This window comes from Typopeltis vanoorti, chromosome 4 (genome assembly GCF_054136105.1).
Source record: "Typopeltis vanoorti isolate ZY-2024b chromosome 4, IOZ_Tvanoo_1.0, whole genome shotgun sequence".
Classification (NCBI taxonomy): Eukaryota; Metazoa; Arthropoda; class Arachnida; order Uropygi; family Thelyphonidae; genus Typopeltis; species Typopeltis vanoorti.
This window is the reverse complement of record NC_143552.1, coordinates 79,345,123-79,358,604: the sequence shown is the minus strand read 5'-3', so window position 1 is coordinate 79,358,604 and position 13,482 is coordinate 79,345,123. Positions and strand designations below refer to the sequence as shown.

The window sequence follows — 13,482 nt, the reverse complement described above, 5'->3', positions numbered from 1 at the left end:
ACATGCAATTGGAAAACAAAAAAGAAAAGTAGGAAAGATTATAATTCTAGTAGGTACAAATGAGTAGATGATGCACTGAATGTGAAAAAATAACTACTGAATGCAGGTGACAGATGTAGAAGAGATTGTTCAGCTAATGAGCATCCATTTTGTTAAAAGCTATCAACCTGATGTATGTAACAATGTACTCACTACTACCTTTTCACTGACTGAAGAAACATCTGTATGAAGAGGAGGAAGTACTAGAGCCATTGCACAAATATAATAAGAATTTACATAGGTGTTAGATCTTAGTGCCCAAGACATCAAAATACTTTTCCTCCAAGCCCTTCAAGAAACATTGATTGCATGGAGGATGCATCAGTGAATGATGAATAGGATATCTAGGGGAAGGTGTTGGTTAGGCTTCGACATATATTTGTAAAGCATGCATCAACAGTATGCATGCAGTTGATGTGTGTTAGTTATTGTCCTAGCATTAACACGAAGAATAAAAAATGAAATAAAAAACTAGTGGTGTACCACAATGATCAAACCTTGGTCCATTGTTATTCAGTCTTTATATTAATTACATTGGGAAGGATTTGACAGGTGGCATACAGCTATTTACTGATAATGCAAAAATAGACAGGGAAATCAGGAGTGCTGTGGTTGGTAATGCAGTACTTGCAGAATGACTTGAATAGGCTGGAATTATGGGCATCAGTTCAATGTCAGTAAATGTAAAATGCTGCACTCTAGTATGATTAAATATCTAATGTCGTATTATATTGGTGGGATTGTGCTAGAAGAAACTGATCAGGCTAGGGATCTTGGGGGGCTAGAAATAGGAAGTTGAAGTTTGTTTCAGCATTGCAAATACAATTTAAAAGATAATTGCAATGCTGAAACAAACTTTCACATGTAAAGATAAGGATGTCATTTTGCCTCTTTACAAGGCCTTGATAAGACCTCACTTGGATTATTGTGCACAGGTCTGGTCTCCTGGTTTCTGTTGTGATTCTGATACAGTGGAGAAAGTGCAAAGGAGAGTGTTAAAAATGATATCAGGATTGTGGAATTCAGATTATGAAGACAGATTGAGAATTTGTAGGCTGCACACACTAGCAAAAAAGAGGGAGGTGATATGATTGAGACTTACAAACTTCTGAAAGAATTAAACAGAATTTCAATAGATGGAATTTTTCATTTTATGGAGGGTGGGGACATACAAAATGAATACTGTCAAGAAAGGAGATTAGGACTAGATTATTTCTCATAAAGTAGTACGTGATTGGAACGGATTGCTGTTGGATGTTTTGTGTGCAAGTAGCATGAACGAATTCAAGAACAAGTATGACAGCTGGTGCAAATAGTATTGCCTCCTTTAATGAGTTCCTGATTCCCTGGAGGTCTCTCTTAATAATAATAGTCATTATCATCATCAAATTCCTGATATGTACCCTTAGGGAGGGGGTTACAGGATATTATGATAGTACTACATTAAAAAGTTACAACATTACTAACTTCCAATCCATAATTTACCTCCAAATTAATCTATTATCTGTCAAGTCTCCAACATTACTAAATCTTATATTATCTTTTTCACTGCATCAATCCACCTACATCTTAGTCTTCCTTGGGATCTTTTCCAGCCAATCTGGCAGAGAACACTTGTTTTGCTAATCTTTCCTCTCCCATTCTGTTTAAGTGACCATAACATCTGAGATTAGTTCTGCTACCACATTCCTGAATGTCAATGGCAAGTTCTTTCCTAATATCCTTCTCATTTTTAACATGATATTGCCTTTGATGCTATCTGTTCACTAATTTTTCTCAGAACTCTCATATCTGAGGTCTTCAGTCTTTGATCAGGTGTCTTATTTCTAACCCACTTCTCAGATCCATGCTGTCTTTACAGCTAATTTAGTGTTTTGACTAATTTCTCTCTTATTCCATATAAATTTATTCACCTCACTTCCTACTATTCAAGCTTTATAATTCTGTTGTCTATTTCCATATTTCATTTGCCATCTTCACTAAAAGTTGTGCCTAAATAGTTGAAATATTTTACTTGTTCTATAGATTCACCATTCAGAATACAGTTGATGTTTTCAATGTTTTACCTATTTTTATTGTCTTTGTGTTGTGTTTATTTCAAAAATTAAGACAGCAGTAAGAAGTATTATGAATGACAATTCAGGTATAAAGTTTTTTCAATACTGGTGAATAAATTCGGTTTGAACTCCATGTGTTACTATGCAGAGCTTCTGTAACTCAGTTGGTTTTAATGATGCCCTTTGGTTGGAAAGACTTGTATTCAAATCCCAGCTATGATGCAAAGAATCTGTATCAGGGATTTTCAGCTGAAGGTATGAATTAACTGGTTTCATACCGAGGTGGCAGGGTTTTTCATCCCCCCCCCCCAAGACAGCCAAACCAATAGGAGATCAGATGGAATTATCAGCCATAATAATGTAGATATGATTAATTTCCTTATCAAAGCATTAATATAGGTTTAAAATAAGCCAAGTTACTTGTCTTTGACAAGCCATATCTAACATGCAAGGAAAGATGGGATGGCATTACTAGGCATTCATTCAACCTGCAACTTAGCTCCTTTGCATAATTTAGAATTGCTTTTGATGTATGCTGTTTATTCTGAATGTAATACTATGGCAGCGGGGGGGGGGGGTCTCATTGTGAGATCAGGGCATTGACATAAGTATAAAAAATTGTGTGTGGTGGTGGGGAAGGAAGAGGACCATTCATGAAATAGGTATCCAAAATCTTTCAAAAATTGGGCAGGGGGGGTATATTGCTGGAAGATATCATTGCATTTCTCAAGTCATGAAAGGGTGCAGTTTTCTGGCATATCAAAAAAAAAAAAAAAAAGGGAGGGGGGGGGGTTGTTTTTCTACAAGAAAAATGGCCTAATACTCCTTATGTTCATACATGTATACAACACATTCATTCTAGAGAAATTTCATTAGGGTCTACCCATTCAGCAGATTCAGTAAATTAGAAATCTGTATTTTCCTTCTTTATATATTCTCTGAAATGTTGGAATATTTCTTCAAGTAAAAATGCAGCTCTGTTGAGAGAATGTTGTCTATATTTTTGAGACAATAATTGCAGCAAATTCAAAATAGTTGTCTGTCATTCTCAGTGATATTTTCTTTTTAAACTGCATTAAAAAAAGATTGCATCATAAGAGCTTATACTGCAATATTTTTTTAAGCAGTTAAATAGATTTTTGCATTCATGTGAATTGCGCCTGCATTCCAGTTTTTGTGTAGCTACTTTCTTTTCTCTTCCCTTGGTAACCTCATCTCATTCCTTTATAATTCAATAATGCTTTTAGCTTGAGTGCATCCTTCTTCTAATATGACTTTATCCACTTCCTTTATGCATCCATTCTATTTCTTTTTCCTCTCTTCTTTTGATAGTTTTCTTTACTCAGGATTTTTTACTATTCTGCTTGTAATTTTTTTTTCCCCCACCTCCTTGCCAGCACTAGTAAAAACCGTGGGTTTTAATTGTAAACTTTTTTCAGCATCAGAAATAGATTCTTTTTTCTCTATTCCTTATCTGGTTTAGCACCTCTTCCTTGTTCTGATAGGTTGCCCTTCATTAGTGCCACTGCTCACTTGTTTTGCATAAGATCTTAGTGGGCATTCTTCTTTCATATGTTAAGTTCATCAAGTCTTTAGGATTCAAGTTGCATAATCCTTTGTCATGTCCCATTCTTCTGCAGTAACTAAAATTGATGTACCAAATATTGTTTCTTCACTGCCAGCATATATCACTAAAGTTCTGTGATACACTTTACTGTATTGGGACTTGATTTTCTCATTTGACTATGTATCTTCATGCAGGTCATTCATTCATTCATTCAGATCTTTCTTCATACAGATCATTTATTCAGCATGGTTAGCCATATGGATAGTATATATTGTTTGTTTTCCAATATATTGTTTCCAACTTGCCATGAGTGGCATTATTAAAAAAAAAAAAATCCTAAATGATATACTAGTGACTAAAACTTCAGTAAATCTAATGCTAAAATTATCTGCTTCTGTTGCTGCTGCTGCTAATGAAAATCAGTATCCAAAATATTGTCTTTAATAAAATTACTTAAGGAATAAAAGTTTACTTTTTTACCCCCATATAAATTTCCAAATGCATATTTGTAACTATAATTAACCTGATTAGATCATATAGCTATAGTTGCCATATCTATAGCAACTGTGCAAGTCATCAAAGAGAATGAAAATATCTCTTTTTGATTAACTCAAAAAAAAAAAAAAAACCTTCATTTTTAAGAATGTGATTCTTTTTGGTTCTTGCATCATAATATATTATTTTTAATAATTAAACACAAGCCATGGGAAATTTTTGTATAAAAGTTGATAAAGATGGTATAAAAACTGGAGATATGAAACTAGAAAATTCAACTAATGGTCACTTAAACAGGAAGAAGATTAAGATGTAGATGAGTTGATGTTTAGAAGACAGAAGATTAAGAGGAAATATTAAATGTGTTGGGCTGGTTTAATATCTGATACAGATATTATATGAAAAAATGATAATAATAATATAATACTAGGAGCCTCATAAAACACTTATAGTGAAATTATCTGCATTGCAGTTAAAATAATGCATCTAACTTGTGCATGGTTTTGTCTAATGCCTTCAGCATTACTAACAAACCTAACTTAACCTTTAGTTAGGTTAAGAAAGGATAGTCAGGAACTAAATAAATAAATTCTGTGTGATGATACTGGGTTCCCCCTTTTTACAGGAGTTCACGATACCATCTAGTCCCCCCAAATTTTATCCAGGCTCTGGAACCGGCATAGGCTGACGAGTCAGACCTATGGCTGGGTCAGTATTCCTGACTGTAATCCGTGTGTCCTCAGACCGGTTTGCCTGTTTGTGGGATGAAAATCACCAGATAAACTGGCAGAAAAAACCCTGATATCCATGCCCAAGACTGGCTAACTTGGCTATGGTTGAGGAAGATCCTTAAGCTCCTCACGTCGTCAGGAACTAGAACAGCATTATTCCATTTAAAAATAAATAAAATAAATTAATTAAAAAAATTTAAAAAACAACAAAATTTAATAAATGCTTGAGACTTCTTTTAAGACCTTGGAGAATTTAGACTGTGTTTGTTATGCATATTGCTTTGATGGTTTTTCATAGCAACTGGTAAAAGAAGTCGGTGCTTTATTACCCATTATTACACTTTCATTTACCATTTAAAGTTGAATGGCTTTGTTTTTGGTGAAGGATTCTAGATCTTTGGGAGTTTCTTGCAGCAAAATTTATTTAAATTAGGAGTGTTCTGTAAAGCAGGTGCTGATTCCTCTAATAGTGTCACTTCTGAAGCTGCTTGTTGTTAGTCCCCCCCCCCACCACCACCACATGAAGAATGTCGATCACTATCTCTAACTCTACTTTCCTCTGTTGTCCTGTTTCATGAGTACAGGAAACTTATTATAGCAAACACCACTATAACAAACTACTGAAAAGTCTTGATCACAGATATAATTATGCAACAAAAAATTTAACTATAGCAAACTATCCAGTTGATTCTCACTATAGCAAATTCATAGGACCACAGGAATAATTTGCTATAGTGTACCCTATGAATTTTGTGTAGTGAGTCTGCCGTTAGGTTTTGTTCTTATGTTCTCTCATTTGAAGATCAGCTTCATTTCCAATAATGGGTAAGTTTACATTATTGGTGAAACCAGTGAACTCCTAATGCTGATAATGGAGGATTTTACCTTTATAGACTAGGTAAGGAATGTGTTTAAAATCTGAAATTTATAGGTGATTTGTGCCTGGTATTTAAGTTTTGATTCTTTCATAAATACCTAAATGTAAAGAACTGCTACTGTTTTAAATTAGTCTGTGTCATCTTCATATTTATAAGGGGACAGTGCTAATGTTGTGATAAGTCATTAAACCATAAGAGCAATAAACACAACTTTGTTGGATCTATTTGAAAGCAGCTTTCATTAACAGTTACTGTGTTATGCAGTGTAAATTATTGCTCCTTATAACTAATTTCTTCATTGAGATAATTAACATTTATTGAGAATTCTGTTATACAGTAGACTCACTATAGCAAACTATTTACTCACTGTAATAAACTAACGAAATGATCCTATATGAAGTCCCATAATTATGTATAATGCTGTTATAAAGAAAATTCACTATATCAAATTATTTTTGGTTCATATGAGGATCCCCACAAGTTTCACCTTAGCAAATTGGTCCTCACAAGTTTCTGTAGTGAGTCAACCATACACGATGTGGCAGTGGCTGTAATTGCAGGATGTATACCTTATGAATAGACTGATTTGACTGATTTTCAAGTTCAAAATCAAATTCGGTCCCGGTTCTTTTGAAATTATGCAATTAGAATTCAGGTGCTAATTTTTTCTCCCATATTCTTTATAGGATGTGAAAAATCGAACTGTGTCACTATGGTCTTTTATAAACAGCAATAAGGAAGATTTTAAGAATCCTATGTATACTCCTTCTTCTCAGAATCATGCATTATTTCCAGTAGCAAGCATGAGATGGCTAACTCTTTGGAAAAGATATTATTGCAGGTGGAATCCACGTATGAGGCCACAAGTAAGATTTAAATTATGCATTTGACATTTTTTTAAATTTTATACTGTTGTTTTTTGGGGGGGGGGGGAACACTAAACTTTTTATGGACAAATAATTTTTTATTTATTATTATTATTATTATTATTTTTTTTAATTTCGCGAAAGAGAGAACCAATATGTTCATAAGTTAGGCACTTGCTATATATATATATATATTACTTTATGACATTTCTTATATTGTTTCAATAACCAAAAGGAAGGTAATTTTTTTGTCACATTGGTTTGGAAGCAAGAAAAAGAAAATTAAAAAAAACTGACATAATTACTGAAAGAAATTGATTGACTGTAAAGGAAAAAAGCATTTTCCAAAAAATGCTATATTAGAGCAAGTATGCAAATGAAAACATCACTTGTTATCACATATAAGTGATATTTTTGCTAACAGACCTCTTCTACTGTTATAGTTTGATTACTCAATGTAATTTTTTTCTGTAGATTTCAAATGTAAGATTAGAAATCTGAGAAGCATTAGCAATAAAGCATTTAACTACTTGGTTAGGAGTGGAGATGGCACAGATTTCCCATTTTCCTTACTCCATTTCTATCTGTGATAGTCTTGCTTTGTGACTGTCTTCCATTGGTTACTGCATGTTAAGTTTTGGGTATAGTCCTGATGGCAATGTGTGGGGGGTGGGGGTTAAATTATGTTTTCTCTCTGTTTTCCTTCTCTATTAGAGGTGCTTGTATTTTTTTTTTTAATTTAATTTTTTTTTTTTCTTTTGCATGCAAAAATATATAAATTTAATATACTAATTCCCCTACCATGTATATGCTAGACACCAAGTATGTTTTTCTCTACTAGTGTCCTTTAGTTACAACACACAAATTTCTTGTTCTTCTAAACAAATTTTTAACATAGAACGAAAACTCTTACATTACCGGATCCTTTCAGATTTCATGCCGCCATCTCATGTAGGTCTGGATTACTGTACTGCATATTCTTCGGCTGTCTTTGCGCCTGGCGATGTACTACGCTTTTTCTCCTAATCGTTTCCGACTGTTGCGTGCTGTCTACCGCTGCGCAGGAAACTTTCTCTAATGGGACATTCTGCTAAGGCTCGATTCCACATGGGCCGTCATATCGCGATCAGCTCTGCTTGAAAATCTTCAAGCATTCGCAAGAAAAGAACCTGCCGTCCGTCATTACCATAGAAGACCCACCGCTCTCTCATGAATCCTCCGACCAACTCCCCCTAAAACTCAAATCTGGCACTCCAAGATCAAAAGGTCAAAAGGCCCCTTAAAACGGCGTGCTTAGTCTTTTTTTCGCCCTATTCGGGCGCCCTCTATTCAATGCGGTTTTCACCCACAAACCCCATCGTTCATGCCCCTTGGGTGATCCTATACTCTCGCTAACCTGTCCAGTTACATTATTCTAGGAAGGTGCTCTGACATCATATTTCCGCGTAGGTATAGCCTCTATCGCTATACTCGACTCATACCAATTATACGCGATTATTCCGGATTACTATTATAAACTTTTCTCAGAATTTCGCAAAGTACTATACAGCTTACTTGGGAATTACAAACAACCTAACAATAACTCTCACTATATCGCACACATGGACTATACATTATTACAAAACATAAAATAGTACTTTATAATTATTAGCTGATGTGCAGATATCTCCTTAATAAGTAGTAGTTTGTCATGTTAAATCCTGAATAAAGAATTTACTTGTAAAGCTCTGCATTCAGGATCCAACAATGCCCTATTGTAGATAGTATTAACAGTCCTACATATAAACTTGCTAAACATTTATCCAAACTACTAGCCACTTTCACAAACAATTCTCCCTCTTTTGTTAAAAATTCTACCAACCTAAAAAGTATTTCAGAAAACCACACCTTAAAAAGTTCAGATTTAATGGTAAGTTTCATATCACCATTAAGTCTTGTATCACCTCACTATTCACATATGTATCATTAATTGAAACCTTTAATTTACTAAATTCACAATTTCCCCCTGATATATTTCAGCTATTTAAATTCACAGTACAGGTAGGTTATTTTATATGGAAAGGGAAAATGTACAAACAATTAGATGGGACAGCTATGGGATTCCCCCCCCCCCAGCTAATTTTTACATAGAACATCTGGAAAAGCTAGCTATCAATACAGCCACTCTCAAACCTAGTCTCTGGCTATGCTATCTTGATGATGTGTTTGCTATTTGGCCATATGGCCCAGACACATTGAATATATTTTTAGTGCATTTAAATAGCCAGCACCCAAAAATCCACTTTACAATGGAACTAGAAGCCAATGACTGTCTGCCCTTCCTTTACACACTAATCGCACATCTTCAAGAAGGTTCCTTATCATTCTCAGCTTATAGAAAACCCACACATACAGGGAGATATTTACACAAACAATCACACCATCACCCTTCTCAGTAATATGGTATCTTAAAAACACTAACCCTTAGAGCTAGAGCAATTTGTTCCAATGACGTTGCTCTCACTGCTGAACTTTATCACTTACGTCACACCATCCTGACCAATGGCTATAATCTATAAAGAAAAAGAACCTTTTGGTTCTTTTTCCTGCCAACCTGGCAGAGAACACTTGCTTTGCTAATCTTTCCTCGCCCATTCTGTTTAAGTGACCATACCACCTGAGATTAGCTCTGCTAATGCATTCCTGGATGCTGACAATTTCTAGTTCTTTCTCCTAATATCCTCGTTTTTAATATGATATTGCCATATTAAAACTGGTTTGAACACTGTCTTGTATACAGCTAATTTAGTGTTCTGACTAATTTCTCTCTTATTCATTTGACTTCCTACCATACCAGCTTTGTTGATTCTGTTGTCTATTTCCATATTTAATTTACTATCTTCACTAGAAATCATGCCTAAGTAGCTAAAATGTTTTACTTGTTCCACAGGTTCACAACACAGTTGATAATTTCAACAAATCTACCTATTTTCATCATCTTTGTCTTTTTATTGCTGACCTTCATACCATATCTATTACAACAGTTATTAAATTTAATAAGGGAATCTTGCAAACTCGTAGCGTATTTATTTAGAAGTATAACATCGTCCACATAAAGCAAAGCGCATACATTAACATCTCCAATTCTGATATCATGTTTAATACCACTTTCCTTCATAATGTGATCCATATAGATAATGAATAACAGAGGGGATAATGTACATCCTTGTCTCACACCAGATTTAGCATTAAACCACCTTCCTGTACTTCGTTCAATTCTATCAGATGACTTACAACTCGAATAAAGACTTAAGTATTGCTTGATATAATGCATCATTGACACCATATAACTGTAGCATATTGAATAGCTTCTCTCTTGGCACCTTGTCATATTCCTTTTCCAGATTGACAAAACTTAAATACAGATCTTTGTTATATTCCCGTGCTTTCTCAACTATTTGTTGTAAAGTGAAGATCTGATCCTGACAGCCTCTATTTGGCCTGAATCCAGCTTGTTCTTCATGAAGCTTTTCTTCCACAATTCTTCTCAACCGTTTCTCAAGTATACAGGCATAAATCTTGCCAGGAACACCCAGGGAAATACCTCTGTAATTCTCACATTCAGTTTTATTTCCCTTTTTATATATGGGTACTATGAGAGCTCTACTCTAATCATCGGGAATTCGTCCCTCTGTCCAAGCCTTCTGAAGTATGCAGTGCAGCCACTGTAAGACTTTTATACCACCATATTTGAGCATTTCTGGTCGAATATCATCTACTCCTGCTGCCTTTCAAGCCTTTGATGGCTTTTTCTACTTCAAGTATGGATATGTATTCCTGACTGTATGCCTGTTGAGTGTTTTTTTACCACTGTGCTGTCATTGCTTGTTTCATTTAGCAATTTTTCAAAGTAATTACTCCACACTTCAAGGATTAGTTAGTTTCCCAATTCTTTGTCTTTGTTAGAGAGCGTTTCCTCCTAAAAATTGGGGAGTTTATTTATTCCACAAAACAAACTGACCAGAGAATATGCACACAAGTGAGATATAGCAGACTATGATAGGACAGTTAATCTTACATAGGGTGTTGAGTTTGTAGAGGTGGAAAATGATAAATATTCTTATGAGTTATGTCTGTGGTATAATCTTCAGTGTATTTATGTGTAATTCATTCCATCTCAAGTACTGCTGAGCAAGGCTTATCCTTGGAGACCAGAAGCATAGTGTATCTTTGTGTTGATCTCTCAATAAAATGTATCAATATTCCAATTTTCATGAGATTTTGTGTATATGTTCTTAACATTTCTAGAAATAACAATATACTTTTTGGTTCAAATCAATCCAGAAGTATCATTAAAAAAAAAATAGCATAATCTAAAAAATGTTTTTTTGCAGCCTTCATAACAAAATTAGTAATAGTTGGTGCCCTTCAGTCAGAAAGACCCAAGTTTGAATCCTGTATAGGAGACAAAGAACATATCAGGTCTGTCAGGTGAAAGTGAGCATTAATCTTGTAGGGAGGTTGTAGGGTCTGTCTCCGAAAGCTTTTCATATGCAAAACAGGCAAACCATCCAGAGAATACACACAATTGACCCATGTGTGTTGAGGCTTAAGTGATGTTGGAGGTTTAATGGAATATTATCAGCACTGAGAAAGGATTAAAACTAATTTTAATGCTTCCAATATTTCATCTCAGTCACAGAGACGTCTTCAGAGATTACAAATAACTTTCTGTAACAACACACACAAATACAGTACAATGATGAGTAAAACAAGTGAGTGAAACTAAAGTCCTATTTAGGTGGTGCATCCTCTATGGGTGTTTGCGGGTGGCCTTGGATTCTCCCCCCCACTTTAGTTTCACTCACTTGTTTTACTTATCATTGCATTGTATTTGTGTGTGTTGTTACAAAAGTTATTTGAAATCCCTGAAGATGTCTCTGTGACTGAAATGAAATATTGGAGCATTAAAATTAGTTTTAATGCTTTCTCATTGCTGATAATATTTCATTAAACCTCCAACGTGAACACACAATTGACATTTAGCATGCTGTATAAATAGGATTAACTACCCTATCACAGTATTAATTAGGTTTCTGATGCCATTAATTGGACTTGAGAGCCCATTGAGCCTAGCATGGGGGGGGGATACAAGAATGTCTCTTTCATTTGAGACTTACTCAAACTTTTATTTGATTTTTTTTTCTATTTTATAGGAAATAAAATTCATAACAAATTTTCCACTTACAGTACTAAGTATTTTTAATGGCTTTGAAATATTGTTTTTAATCAAAATTCTCTCCTCCTTTCCCTTAAACTTTTAATTGCAGTTTTTTGTGAGTGAACCTCAGAAAGTCTATCAGTTATGAAGGTGAGAGCTACAAAAACACATTTTGTTATGATGGTTTATTATACATTTGCACCTCAGCAATATAAGTAGGTGTTAACACTCTGTCATTGTCTCAGAATATACACTGCTTGGAAAAAAGTCAATGAACACCATGGTATGAGGAAAAAACAGTCGTGGCACCAACCTTAATAAGATGTAGGATCTCCTTTCACTACAATGACTGCAGCAATCCTACAGGACATTTCTACAAGTGTATGATAGCGAGCATTATAAAATATTAATATAGTCTGACCACAGAAGGGAGAGCTCTCGTTGGCAGACTGCCATGAAGAGTCAATTCATGTTGAAGGGGAGAAAGAAATAAGGCGATGAACGAATTGGTCAATAACACGTGAAATCACGTGCTTTATACATAAAATTTTCCAACTGCTATACAAGCAAATAGTTACCACTTTAAAAACTACAATGATCATAAAAGAGAAGTTAATTTTCCAACGTGTAATAATAAACAACTCATCCCACTATACGGATTGAATACCGTATTATCGGAATGGATTCTCCTTCTGTTGACATGCGTAGAAATGTCGAAGGGTCTCGTATCTGTGGCCGTACTATACCAGAAACACTTATGTTTAATATTTTTATTGTAAATTTTTGCAGCTAAGTTTCATAGCCATTGTCAATACAGTTATAGGAAAACTCAAAAAAGAGCAATTGAATTGTGAAAACACATACAAAAAAAAAAAGCTGGGAAGCACATATTCACAGCCCAAATCTGAACAAAAATGATTGCCTAAAACTTTCTCAATTTTGGGAAGTTATATTAACTAATACTCACCATTCATGTGTTCCATAATTGCAATTAAATTTTGTTTGTAATTTAAAAATAATTAACTAAATCAATTTATTGTGATTTATTTTGAATATCTATTAATGCAGATGGAGCTATTCTCCTGCAGCCAATCTTGCACATAATATCACATGCTTTCAATTCAATTGTTCTTTTTTGAGTTTTCCTATAACTGTATTGGCAATGGCTATGAAACTTTGCTGAAAATTTTACAATAAAAATATTAAATGTAAGTGTTTATTTTATAATGAATTCTTCCACTTATGTCTCAATTTTCAGATGAAATGATAGCAATCAATGGGAATTTTGGACCATTCTTCCTGTAGGCATCTAATGAGGTCCTATACTGTTGTGAGGCAGATATCCCTTGACCTCACTTGACTCTCCAGTTTATTCCACCATGCAATTACAGCAGCAGCCTTGACATGGTGCATTGTCTTGCTGAAAGAGGCAATGGTCATTTCCTTTGAAATGCCACAAAATAGAAAGAATTGTATTGTCCAGAATGTTCAGATACCTCTCAGGGTTCATTGTTTGTGGCACCACAAATGGAGGTTCAAGTCCAAACCAGGAAAAACAGGATCATACCATCACACCACCACCACCTCCAAATTTCATAGTTGGGTTATGCACTCTGGTAAGAGATATTTACTGGGCATCACCACCCACC

At 34.6% G+C, this 13,482-nt stretch overlaps 1 protein-coding gene across 2 annotated transcripts in view; it reads left to right on the top strand.

Moving 5' to 3' along the window:
- Positions 1–13,482, top strand: part of mtm (phosphatidylinositol-3-phosphate phosphatase) — a 160,016-nt gene that overhangs the window by 133,437 nt on the left and 13,097 nt on the right. For both annotated transcript variants that reach the window (XM_090391293.1, XM_090391294.1), the window contains one exon: positions 6,454–6,633. In XM_090391293.1, coding sequence (XP_090247419.1) covers positions 6,454–6,633 — 180 coding nt within the window. The remainder of the gene's footprint in view (positions 1–6,453; positions 6,634–13,482) is intronic.